The sequence below is a fragment of the Chiloscyllium punctatum genome, chromosome 32 (genome assembly GCF_047496795.1).
Source record: "Chiloscyllium punctatum isolate Juve2018m chromosome 32, sChiPun1.3, whole genome shotgun sequence".
NCBI lineage: Eukaryota > Metazoa > Chordata > Chondrichthyes > Orectolobiformes > Hemiscylliidae > Chiloscyllium > Chiloscyllium punctatum.
Genome location: NC_092770.1, coordinates 57009394 through 57022871, shown reverse-complemented (window position 1 = coordinate 57022871; position 13478 = coordinate 57009394). Strand labels below are relative to the sequence as shown.

Genomic DNA, 13478 nt, shown 5'->3' with positions numbered 1-13478 from the left:
AGGGTGCAGAGAAGGTTTACGAGGATGTTGCCTGGTATGGAAGGTGCTAGCTATGAGGAGAGTTTGAGTAGGTCAGGTTTGTTTTCAATAGAAAAAAGGAGATTGAGGGGGGAGGTCTACAATATCATGAAGGGTATAGAGAGGGTAGATAAAGATAAGCTTTTTTCCCAAGCTGAAGTGAGAGGTGAAAAGTTTAAGGGGGATACACATGGCAAGTACTTTACACAGAGGGTGGAAAGTGCCTGAAACACGTTGCCAGCAGAGGTGGTAGAGGCAGGCATGGTAGATTCATTTAAGATGTGACTGGACAGATGCATAAGTAGGTGGGGAGCAGAGGGATACAGATGCTTAGGAATTGGGCTTAGACAGTAGATTTGGATCGGCTCAGGCTTGGAGGGCCGAAGGGCCTGTTCCTGGGTTGAAAGTTTTTTCTTTGTTTTCTTTGTTTAATATATACATGAATAGGAAAGGTTTCGAGTGATATGGACAAGGAGCAGGCAAGATTATGTTTGGCATGGACTAGTTGCTTTGTTTCAGGAGAGGCAAAACACAATAGCAAAAAAATTATACTGTTAAGCAGTGTGTGTATAGGATCTGGAATTCACTGTCAAATACTGTAGTGGAAGTGGATTCAATTGTGGGTTTCAAAAGGCAATTGGATAAGCACCTGAAGAGAGAGAAAATAGAGAGAATGGCCCCTTATCCTGTAACCAGTTAAATGTTCTTTGATCATAAGCAGGTGCTGTTGTATTATGGCCAATTTGGAAGAAGCATGTTCGAATCTTGGAGAGGGTGCAGGCAAATTACTATCAACAAAAGATTTCAGTTTACGCGGAGGTTGAAGAAACTGTGTTGTTATTGATGATTGCCAAGAATGCCAAGGGGAGATTTAAGAGATGATGATGGTTTTGTAAGTGTGAATAAGGAAACACCATCAATAGGAGCAGAATATGTACACAATGGCCAGTGACCAGACAACCAAGATTGAACATTATTGGTGCATGAATAGTTTGTATCAGTTGGGGGTTGGAAGTTACACAATGAGTTAAAATGATCTGGAAATGCACTGACAGAAGTCTGGTGGAGTAAGTAAGATTCAATACCTTGCAGAAAATAATTGAATAAATAAAAGAAAACTAAGAGGGGGCGACTTTTAAAAAGTAAAGTGTTGTCATCGGTAGATGGCCTCTGTCTATGATATCATTTTTTAATGTATTAAAGGAATTCAGATATGAAAATACTGCAGGAAGGTATAGTTGCAATGAAATATCGGTCTCTGTTTAGCTGATTGGTAGAGCAGGCTTGGAGGACCTTTCTGCTGCATACATGCCCACATGATGAATGGGGGTGCGGGGGGGGGGGGGGGGGATGTGTGGGTGGTGATAAATATAGAAAGGTTGTATGACATTTGAATTCCTGACATTTAGATTGCTAGGCTACTGATTTGTGGTTAGATTTCCCTATGAAGGTCTAATTTGATACAACTAACAGTATTTAGATAAATGACACATTCTGTGTGCACATTCTGGCTTTATTGCAGTTGCAGTTGTAATTGTTTAATTGAGAACCAGGGCACCAGCCAACAGCATCTACCTTCTTCTTTCTCCCCATTGAGTCTTCAGGGTTTTATGTGCTGAATACTGCCCAATCAACTCATGGTCAGAGGTGTTCTTTTGTAAAACTTCTCCAAAAGAGATGGATGATCCAGCACAATCCAATTACGTGGAATATTGCAAGTGTGGCAGCATGACCTGACTGATCCTTTGCATCATCAGAGAGAGGTTGAATCTCAGCATGTGGTGGTACTTGGCGTTTGCATACTAAGGCAATGTGATACAGCTGCACTCAGAGGTGGCCATGAGGTTGAGGGTAATGTATGTCTTTAACTCCACCGAGAGTAGGATGATGTTGGGATATTGATTGTGACAGAATGAAGACTGAACCAATGTATGTTATGGATAGCAGTGAAGTACCATAAAAGTGTTTTACCATGGGGGAAGATCAGATGAGGCATGATAAGCCTGTGCCTCAACAAGCCACAGTGTGCTATATATCTAAAGTTACTGAGATCCATCTTGCTGATTTGAAACATGTTGCAAGATGTAAAACATTTGTACTGGTGTTTCTTAGGTGCAAAGTAGATGAAAGCTTACCAATAAGTATGTCCTTTCTTCCAATCACCAACATTTGCCATTATTTCACAGCAATTTTTCTTTGGTTTTAATCCTTCTTTGTGCCTCTATTCGCTTTTATAGGTTTCAGGAACATATATTTAAACAAAATTTTCAAAATTCTTTTTTTAATTCTAGGCTGGTGATGAGAATTTTCCTTTGGATGAGAATGATTTGATAATACCAAGTGACACCGATTTTCTTGACACTTGGGAGGTAAGTATTTGATTTGGTCATATGGTTTTGTTACTGGTGCTTATTTTCTGAATTCATTGTTGATTAGAAGAATAACTAATGGTAAATATTTTTACCCCCCACCCCCACTTTTGATAGGCTAATCCATCGACTTAATCTTCACTAAGTGTAACTGTGTACTGATGATTCCTTGTCTTAATCTCGTACTATCATTTTCGTCAATTAAAGTAGGAATTAAGAGCAAGATGATACTCATTCACAGGCAATGGAAGATTTAGTTGATGAAAAATTGGCTAAAGCTATCGGAGTATCCAACTTTAATCAAGATCAGATTGACCGGATCTTGAAGAAACCAAATTTGAAATACAAACCTGCAGTTAACCAGGTAGTTTTTTTTAAAATTATTAGATTACAGATTTTCACTACCATTTTCCCATTGCATTCACGGGTCTGCAATGCTTAATTCTGTAAAACTAATCCATGACCTTGTTCTGGTTGCTTTAATAGATTGAATGCCACCCTTACCTGACCCAAGAAGATCTGATCGCCTATTGCCATTCAAACAACATTGTTGTGACTGCCTATAGCCCACTGGGATCTCCAGCTAGACCATGGTATCTAAGATATAAACTCATTAGTCATCACATAATATAGTTCAAACAATCTGCTCCTCATTTGTTTATATTAAAATATTTTGCATCTGTCTGTACTTTTTGTGGTTTTGGGATTTTGTGTCAAGGAGAGTAGCGTAGTGATTGAGGAGAGCAGACCTATGTTGTATTTAATAGTGTTTGAGTGGAGTAGCAGATCTTGTGTATTTGTCATTTCCAAATTCTTTGGCTTGGTGTATACCGTCCAGGCCCTTAAATATGGTTTTGCCTTGTTGGAACAAACACAAAATATTTGGCAACTCTCCTGAGGGGTGACCAAGTTTGAAAAGTACTGTTTTGGTACATAAATCATGAACTCCACCTCCAAGGATACATACGTTTTTTGGCCTGAAATTGGCCCCTCCTATCGTTGAATTTCCTTTTATTATTAGTGTTTATTTGTTCATAGGATGTTGGCATTCCTAGCCAAGCTAATATTTATTGCTAATCCCTATTTGACCAGAGGCCAGTTAAGAGTCAACTGCATTGCTGGAGTCACATGTAGACCAGACCAGAAAATGATGGTCCTTTATATTTCTGTAAAGGACATTAGTGAACAAGGCGGATTTCACAACAATCAACAATGGCTACACAGTTATCATTAGGCTTGTATTTTACTCCAGATTTGTATTGAGTTCAAATTACATCATCTGTCATGGTCGGATTTAACCCATTTTCCTGGAATGTCTACCAGTGTAGAAAATTACTGCTATGCCTCTTACTCTTTCTTTGTAAAACAAATACTTTTATTTCTACTCTCTGCTTTGGATGCCCTTTGCTTTATGTCTCTGGGGAATTTGTCTAGTCCCTACCTGAACTATTTCTTCTTTGAAGGCTTCTCATAATTGGCGCATAGTAGGTGACTTTTTTTTGTTTCAAACAATGGCTCATTCCCTACAAGTTTTTTTTTAAAAAGTCAAAAGTTTTTTTCTGGACCACTTCAAAGTGAAAGGTCATCACAATATTAAAGAATATTTGTTATTGTCACGTGTGGTCCAGTACGGAAGCACAGGAGTACAGTGAAATGTTTATACAATGGCTGCATTTATTGGCACCATCTTAGGTGCAAGTACCTAGATACAAATCTGAAAGAGTAAAAAAGAAGTGTTGTTATTGAGTTTAAGTGACCATAAGTATTTAAGTTTCAGTCCGTGGCTGCAGACCCCACACCATGAGGCTGTGCTGCCTCCACATATTATAGCGCCTCCAATATCATAGTGTATCACATTAGTTTGAGGCAATTCATATTGTAGGTTAAAATGAAACATCTCCATCCCCCTGCAGCAAATTTTCATTCATGCTAAATGTTTGAACTGTGATCATGCTGCACTGAAATCCATGATCACTGTGCCAATCACATTTTGCTGTAGGTGCAAATCAGACAATTGTTACAGTTGAGGAGGGGGCCTTTTGACCTGTTGTATCTGTGTAACTCACTGGAAGGTCAATCAACCTTGTAACCCTGTCTCATTCTTTTCACAGAGCCCTGTAAGTTTTGGTAAGACACCCTGGAAGGAATAATGTCATTAGTTCCCCTAGAATCAGTTGTTCTCGTTTGTAGAAAGGAATGTTTCCTTATTAAGACCATAAGACATAGGAGTGGAAGTAAGGCCATTCGGCCCATCGAGTCCACTCCGCCATTCAATCATGGCTGATGGGCATTTAAACTCCACTTACCCACATTCTCCCCGTAGCCCTTAATTCCTTGTGACATCAAGAATTTATCAATCTCTGCCTTGAAGACATTTAGCGTTCCGGCCTCCACTGCACTTCGCGGCAATGAATTCCACAGGCCCACCACTCTCTGGCTGAAGAAATGTCTCCGCATTACTGTTCTGAATTTACCCCCTCTAATTCTAAGGCTGTGTCCACGGCTCCTAGTCTCCTCGCCTAACGGAAACAATTTCCTAGCGTCCACCCTTTCCAAGCCGTGTATTATCTTGTAAGTTTCTATTAGATCTCCCCTTAATCTTCTAAACTCCAATGAATATAATCCCAGGATCCACAGCTGTTCCTCGTATGTTAGACCTACCATTCCAAGGATCATCCCGTGTGAATCTCTGCTGGACACGCTCCAGTGCCAGTATGTCTTTCCTGAGTTGTGGGGACCAAAACTGGACACAGTACTCCAAATGGGACCTAACCAGAGCTTTATAAAGTCTCAGTAGCACAACGGTGCTTTTATATTCCAAACCTCTTGAGATAACTGACAACATTGCATTCGTTTTCTTAATCACGGACTCAACCTGCATGTTTACCTTTAGAGAATCCTCGACTAGCACTCTTTGTATTTTGATGTAAGATGTATGACTCTAAATGGTATTTTTGGAACAGTATTAAAGTTGCCAATTACTCATTGCCAGTGTCGAAAAGTGTGGTGCTGGAAAAGCACACCCAATCAGGCAGCATCTAAGGAGCAAGAGTCGACATCTCAAGCATGAGCTCTTTATCATGCTCGAAACATCAACTCTCCTGCTCCTCGGATGCTGCCTGACCAGCTGTGCTTTTCGAGCACCACACTTTTCGACCTTGATCTCCATCATCTGCTGTCCTCACTTTCTCCTAGTTACTCATTGCCAGTCAGCAACTAATTTGTATCATGGATTTCCAATTGCAAATCATTTTCTTCAGGTTTTACTTCCAGGAAACTTGCAAACTTGAGTAATGTGGTTTACTTTCATTGTTTTAGGACAAAAAAAGATGACCCTATACTTCTCCAGGATCCTAAACTCAAGCGTATAGCATGTCAGCATGGTAAATCAACAGCACAAGTATGTGAACATTTGTTAAGTTTGCAGCAATGAGACCCTGGTTTGAGTACAGTAGCAATAGTTGTTGTTTAGCATTAATGTTTAGCATTATATAATGTAATTGCTGTTTGTTTAACTAATTTTCTTAGAATAATGTTTTAAAAGTATGACTATTTATGAAGGGTTAATTCATGGCAATAACCCAAAATGGAATGGGATGAGGGATGAACTTGTGAAGATTGATTCACATTAATCAAGGAGCTCACAAGAATTAAACATGCAAATTGGAGCACATGATCTAGGTGTGGGTGGATATTTCCCCCATTGGTCATGTCGAAGATATTGGGGACCGCAATCACAATAAAATTCCAGCTATTTAGGTTTAAGATGAGATGTTCTTTGTTTAAAGGGTTGTGCTTTGGAATTCTTTTACTCCAGGGAATTCTGGGTGATCAGCTAATTAATATTTTCAAAGTTAAAAATCACACAACCAGCTTATAGTCCAACAGGTTTATTTGGAAGTACAAACTTTCGGAGTGCTGCTCCTTCGACAGAGACCAGTGAATTTCTGAGTGTTAACGGAATTGAGGAATATGAGGATAAAGGAAAAGTGAAACGAACATCAGATCAGCTATGATTTCATTGAATAGCAGAGGAAGCTCGAAAGACCATATAGCCTGTTCCTGCTCCTATTTCTTATGTTCTTATGACCGTAGTTTTATTTTACTATTAATTGTAATTTTTCAGCAACTCAAGTTTCAGTGCTTCTATAGAAATGAAAGTTGCCTCCACTTATATTCTAGCTACCATGAAACTTCAATTTTGACCACTTAAGCTCAAGTCCTCCAGCATGTAGGAATCAATTTCTCATCATAAGAGTGTAAGCTCCCACCTTGAGATGTTCATCTTTTCAGAAACTTCTTCAATTAATTTGTAACTTATACATTATGTATTGATAAAGGCTAAATCTGTTTTGTAGTTCTGCAATGTTACAAATTCCTGTTGTTTAAGTTAGGATCTTTTGTCAGACGTAGTCACTTCTGATGTGATAGAATCATAGAATTTTATGGCACAGGAGAAGGGCATTTGGCCAATCATATCTTACCAGCTCCCAAAACAACGATCCAACTAGGCCCATTCACCAGCCCTTTCTGTGTAGCCCTCTATATTCATCACTATCAAATATACATCCAGCTCCATTTTAAAACCTTTTATGGAAGTAGCCTCCATCTCTGTCCTTGGCCGCACATTGCAAATTCTGACAACTGAGTAAAATTTCTCCACATCTCACTTCATGTATAAAATTATAACATGATTTGTAGAGGAGAGAAGTGTTAAAGGATTGAGAATGAGCAGATGATTGAAACACTAAGTGGATGTGATCTATTATTTGTATGATTCAGTGAATAGAATCCTGCTACTTTGTGCTTTGACTCATTTGCATTCTAAGTCAAAGGGAAAGCATATTTTACAAATGTGTTAAGAGATCTTTTGAAGAAATAATTTGTGTTGGGAATAAAAGGGAGTCAGGGTATTACACTTAGAAGATGCTTTGATGCCATTTCAAAGGTTATTTTTGACAACAAATACCCATGATGTAATGGGTAAAACACTGACAGAAGATAGCTGGAGGCAGAGGCTGAGGTAGATAGCTCCTTGGTTACCAAGGGGGATGAAAGATAATCGGAGATGTGGAATGTGGAGTTGATGTTAAAAGCAAATCAACCACAATCATACTGAATGGCACGGTAGGCTTGAAGGTCTGAATGGAGGAGAAAGTGAGGACTTCAGATGCTGGAGATCAGAGCTAAAAATGTGTTGCTGGAAAAGCGCAGCAGGTCAGGCAGCATCCAAGGAGTAGGTCAGTCGACGTTTCGGGCATGAGCCATTCTTCAGGAATGAAGAAAGTGTGTCCAGCAGGCTAAGATAAAAGGTAGGGAGGAGGGACTTGGGGGAGGGGTGTTGGAAATGCGATAGGTGGAAGGAGGTCAAGGTGAGGGTGATAGGCCGGAGTGGGGATGGGGACGGAGAGGTCAGGAAGAAGATTGCAGGTCAGGAAGAAGATTGCAGGTTAGGAAGGTGGTGCTGAGTTCGAGGGATTTGACTGAGACAAGGTGGGGGGAGGGGAATGAGGAAACTGGAGAAATCTGAGTTAAACCTTTGTGGTTGGAGGGTTCCTAGGCGGAAGATGAGGCGCTCTTCCTCCAACCGTCATGTTGCTATGGTCTGGCGATGGAGGAGTCCAAGGACCTGCATGTCCTTGGTGGAGTGGGAGGGGGAGTTGATGTGTTGAGCCACGGGGTGGTTGGGTTGGTTGGTCCGGGTGTCCCAGAGGTGTTCTCTGAAATGTTCCGCAAGTAGGCGGCTTGTCTCCCCAATATAGAGAAGGCCACAGGGAAGGTCTGAATGGCCTACACTCGTTCTTTGTTTACATCTTTATAGGACAGCTTGTTTTGATATTTGTAACAACTGGTTTATTGCAGCCTTTTTACTACTTTGACAGTCTGTGTGGATGAATGCTATTGTTTATCCTTGCAAGCAGGCATTTCTCTAGAAAGGGGTGTTTATCTGTTTGTCGTAATTTGCTATTTGACTATCAACTCTTTGAATATATTAGGCTTTGGATTTCTTGCTGTACGGTCACTTCCTTTGGCTGTTCCTTGAGTGCCATGCAAACGACAGAGGCTTTCTGATTTTGTTCCCTTGATTCCTGACATTCAACATTATACTCAGGAATATGATTTTAAGTTCTCCTTTTCCAGAGAGAAGTTTTGGCTGAAAACAGTTTTCTATCATATGGGCATATTGATATATATTGTGGAAAGGAAGAAATGTTGGCTTTATTGTTTTCTGCTACTTTTCTGATTTTGCCACTGGTTCTTTTTTTGATTCCAGCATTCAAATTTAAATGGAAGGGAATCCTAGAGTGTAGTGATTATAGAGTCAGCCATGGTTCTCTGGGACTGTTAACCTGGTTCAATCATGGAGCCCTGGCTGACATATAAACAGAAGTGTCAGAAGTTCTGTTCACTCTGAGAACTGGCTCTGATGAAGCTGGAGCAGTGTCAAGTACTATGCACGTGTAACTAAAGGGTGACTTGGTGACGGGATACCAGCCTCTGTGGAGTTATTTCAATGACAACGAGAGAATAAATATGCGCCTAAAGACAATTGCTCACACCAGTCGTCTTTGAGTTGGGGTAAGCATTTCTGGCATCATGCAATTATTTGGGAAGCTTTACCCATTTGTTCCTGCTCTCAAAGACTGGGCCCAGTGTGGGAAAAAATGCATCATTTTTTTCTGGGCAAATGGCATTGGGGCAGATGAAAAGCACCGAAGTATTCTCCTGGCAGCTTGTGATCCGGCAGCTATTTTGGTTATTAGGAGCCTAACATTTCCTGAGGTACTGATACTAAAGCCTTTTCAAGAGTTGATGGATTTAGTTATGAGTGTTATGACCCCAAGCCTCCACTAATTCTGAGATGTTATCGGTTTTACTCGGCTGTTTGAGAACTAGGGAAATCTGTTTCAGGATTTTTGACAAGGCTAAGACGACTGGCAGAGGCAGGTCATTTGGTTTAACCCTAAATAAGAGGCTGAGACACCAATTTGGTATGTGGGATTAATGATGTCACTGTGCAAAAGTGCCCATTAGCTGAAGCCCAACTGGACTTCAAATTGGCTCTATGACTGGCTTTGTCATTAGCAAGTGCAGGAAATAGAGCTCGTGATTAACAGGGAGGGACTTACTGGTAATGGAAGAGGATGCCATCACCAGGCCGACTGAGCTTGGGGGACACCACTTGAATAGAGGCAATTGCATAATCTCGTTCAGGACTTATCGGGAACAGAGGGATTCTAGGTCTCCCACTACAAAAACCAAAACAAAGCCAAACCTCAGCCAAACAGTTAACATTTTCTTCAGGAAAATATTGTTTTCAGCTGGATAAATAACCAATTACCTCACATACAGGATTCGTACACAAAACCGGATGGGGAGGGGGGGAACGGTGCGGTGCTGGTGGAGTGGAGAGTTAATGACTGTTCTTCACATACACACTATTGCGATTAGATGAAGATTGTATGCTACAATTAATACCCATAAGGATTTGTACCAATAAACAAGACAGCCATTTTAGATATAGCCAACCTGTGCCATTTCTCAGTGGACAATGGAGAACATTTTACGAAGTCTGTACCAGGTCGCTATTTATCTAATATGCTAATGACAGGGAAGACCAACAAAAAGTACTTGGGGAACTTCGACATTCTTAGACATTTCGCTGAGAGAAGTGTATGCCTTAGAAGTGACAAATGTGTGTTGTAGGCACCCAAAGTGACCTACTTGGACTACAGCATTGACAAGACCGGGTTACACCCATTAGAATATAAAGTAAGGGTGATTAAAGGTACTCTGGCTCCCATGTCTGTATTGGAGCTTATTTTTTTCCTTAGATTGGTGAATTATTACAGAAAAGTCATGTGTAACCTGTCCTCCATCCTGGTATCCTTACAAATGCTATTGAAAAAGGGGTCGTAGTCAAGATGTAGCTTTTAGGGAAGGAAAGATGCAGCTATTGCCATCTAAGGTGTTGGCACACTGTGGTCCCAAGTGCGATCTTGTGCTGCTATGGAGGAAAGTTTAGGGGAGATGTCAGAGGTCGGTTCTTTACACAGAGAATGGCGGATGCGTGGAATGCACTGCCAGCAGTGGTAGTAGAATCCGATACATTAGGGGCATTTAAGCAACTCTTAGGCATAAGGATGATAGTAAAATGTAGGATCTGTCAGTTACTTTGATCTCAGGAGTAGGATAAAAGGTTGGCACATCATCGAGTGTTCTATGTTCCATGTTCTGGAAGGTCTGGTGGTCGTCTTTGGTGTGAGAAAATGCCACCTATACCTTTTACAGACGTAAATTTGTAATAGTAACAGACCATACACACTTGTTTGCTGTACTTAGACGACAAGGCCATGCTGACTGTATGGTCAGGTTGAATTCAGCAGTGGGCTCTCATTCTAAATGCGTACAGTTACAAGGCAGACAAGATCCCATCCTGCCAAAGCTAACACAGCTGGTAGTGATGGGGGAAACAAAAGAGTAATCACAACCAGAAGTGAAACCTTTCTGGACTTAATGAGACCAAATCACTGTAGAGAATGGCATTTTATTATGGGAAGCAAGAGCAATTGGCCTGAGCAAAGCTTGCTGCCAGATACTGGCTGAACTCCACCAGGATCATCCAGGGGTGTCCAAATGAAGATGTTGTTGAGAAGTTGTGTCTGGTGACCAAGATTGATGCAGACGTAATCACGGTGGTGGGACAGTGTCCTGAATACCAACAAGGACAGAAATGATTAGAGCAGCTTCTCCAACACTTGTGGGAATGGCCAGGTGAACTCTGGGCATGGTCACACGCTGACTATGCCAGCTCTTTCATGGGCTCAATGTTCTTATTCATTGTGAGCATCCACTCTGTGGTTGAGCGTGCACAGAATTCATTTGTCAAACATGGGGATGATGATAGAAAAACTGAGCATCTTTTGAAATACATGGACACCTGGAAGTGTTGGTCACAGACAATGAGCCATAATTTCCCAGTCAGAAATTTGAATATTTCATAAAGTCGAATGGCATTTGGCATATAGGGATAGTTCCATACCATTCACCAAACTGTCTCGGTTCTTGTTTGGTTATTGAGCCACCTCTCATGCACTACAGGGACAGCTCCAGCAGATTTGCTAATGGGGAGAAGCCTCTGCACCAGATTAAATCGGATTTTCCTGGACCTGGGGTAGGGGGGATGTGGAAAGGAAAAACAGCATCAGGAATGTTGGACGCAAGAATCCTGTAATCAAGAGAGACACTTCATTCCAGGGGATGAAGTTTTGAATATTGAGTATTGAATAAAATTATTTGCACAATGGTGTCTTCACTGAGCCCCTGCACTTACACACACAGAATACAGGAGAACAAAAGAAAATTAACAGGGGAGTTAAAATTTTCCCAGTTCCGGGGACTGACCACAGCCAGTGTACAAAACGAAATAAAAGGGAAAAAGAACAGGAGTGGCTAAGCATTGCCTTTATTGTGCTTTGCTTGCAACTGGTTCACCGGCCATGTGGGTGTTTTCCTGGTGGTGGAAATATTGAACAAAATTATTTGCATAAGGTGTCTTTACTGAGTCACTGCACATATATACACTCACACCACGGGTGATATGCGGTAAAATAAGCACAAGATTCAGAGTTTTTCTTATTGTATGAACTGGCTCTGAGCTGGCTGCTCAGAGCCCATGTACAGTAGGAGAGAGAAAAGATGAAAAACAATAAACAGGTGTGGCTGAGGTTCTGTTCACTCTGAGAGCTGGCTGTGATGAAACTGGACCAATGTCAAGTATCGTAGAATCTCTACTGTGTGGAAGTAGTATTCAGCCCATAAGGTCTACACTGACCCTCTGAAGAGCATCCCATGCCACTCCTGTAACCTGGAACCGCCATGGCTGATTCACCTAACCTTCACATCTTTGGACGATGAGGGGAAACCAGAGCAGACATGGGGAGATTAGACAAACTCCACACAAATAGTCACCTGAGGGTGGAATCGAACAGGAGGCCCTGGTGCTGTGAAGCAGCAGTACTAGCCACTGTGCCAGCCAAGTACTATGCCCATGTAAATAAAGGGTGACTTGGTGACAGGATATTGGTCTCTGTGGAGTTAGTTCATTGAGTTCTTTCCAAAACACAATGCATGGCTCCCTCAGCAGATGAAAACTCCTTGTACAGATAGTTTGAAAGCTGCCACTTGCTGCAGCAAATCCTCTTTTTCTGCCACTTCTTCAGGTAGGCAGATGTTTCATCCCAGACGAGATGCTTCCTGGCAGCCAGATTACAATATAGACCTCCAAGAGTCAGTGTAATTGTCCATCACTCTTTGTAGTTTGAAGTGTACTTAACCTAATTGCATGTGACTTTTCTTTTCAGGTCTTGATCCGTTTTCAGATTCAGAGAGGTTTAGTTGTAATTCCAAAGTCTGTTACCAAAAAGCGCATTTGGGAAAACTTTAAGGTATGTGAGCCTTGGTGATGGGGAATCCTAAATTCTAAGACATAGTGGATGAGGAGGACTGAAATTTGTTGGTAGAATACCTGCTTGAAATTTCTTCATTCTGTACCAGAGATATTAAATTGAATTAGATGAGAGAAATTTGGGATTTAAAACATAGGAAACCGGCCATCTTGGGATCCTTGTTTTGAAGCCTGAAGTGCCATGATTACTGAATAGCTTTGCTGGTATGCCTGAATTTTTTAAAAATGGGCTATCAGTTAAAATATTCTTTGTTTGCTCTTAGTGGTAGCGTGGTGCTTTACCTTGTTTTTGTAGGCCTTGTGTCCATTATAAAGATAGTTTTGTGCTTTTATGCAGGTTTTTGATTTTAAGTTGAGTGATGAGGAAATGAAGACTATCCTTTTGTTCAACAGGAACTGGAGATGCTGCCCACTTCATTGGTGAGCTATTATTAACAAAGTGACTCTTCTCATTTAATTTTTGATGCAAATATTTGAATAGTTGTGTGTGCAACACAATGATCAGGGAATGACTGCTTTGTAAATAGGGTTAAAGGCAGAGGTTTAATGTAGAAGAGAAGGAAGCATTGCTTTCTTTTTAACTTGCAAATTATCATAATACCTTCGTCACTGTGTATTGCTGA

At 41.0% G+C, this 13478-nt stretch overlaps 1 protein-coding gene across 3 annotated transcripts in view; it reads left to right on the top strand.

Annotated features, from left to right (window-relative positions):
• Positions 1 to 13478, top strand: part of LOC140458200 (aldo-keto reductase family 1 member B1-like) — a 59249-nt gene that overhangs the window by 28486 nt on the left and 17285 nt on the right. Inside the window, exons 4-9 of one of the 3 annotated variants that reach the window (XM_072552445.1) lie at positions 2310 to 2387; positions 2629 to 2751; positions 2874 to 2980; positions 5706 to 5787; positions 12752 to 12835; positions 13193 to 13275. In XM_072552445.1, coding sequence (XP_072408546.1) covers positions 2310 to 2387; positions 2629 to 2751; positions 2874 to 2980; positions 5706 to 5787; positions 12752 to 12835; positions 13193 to 13275 — 557 coding nt within the window. Of the gene's footprint in view, positions 1 to 2309; positions 2388 to 2594; positions 2752 to 2873; positions 2981 to 5705; positions 5788 to 12751; positions 12836 to 13192; positions 13276 to 13478 lie in introns of those variants that run through there. The other 2 variants (XM_072552447.1, XM_072552446.1) reach the window with 2 other exon arrangements.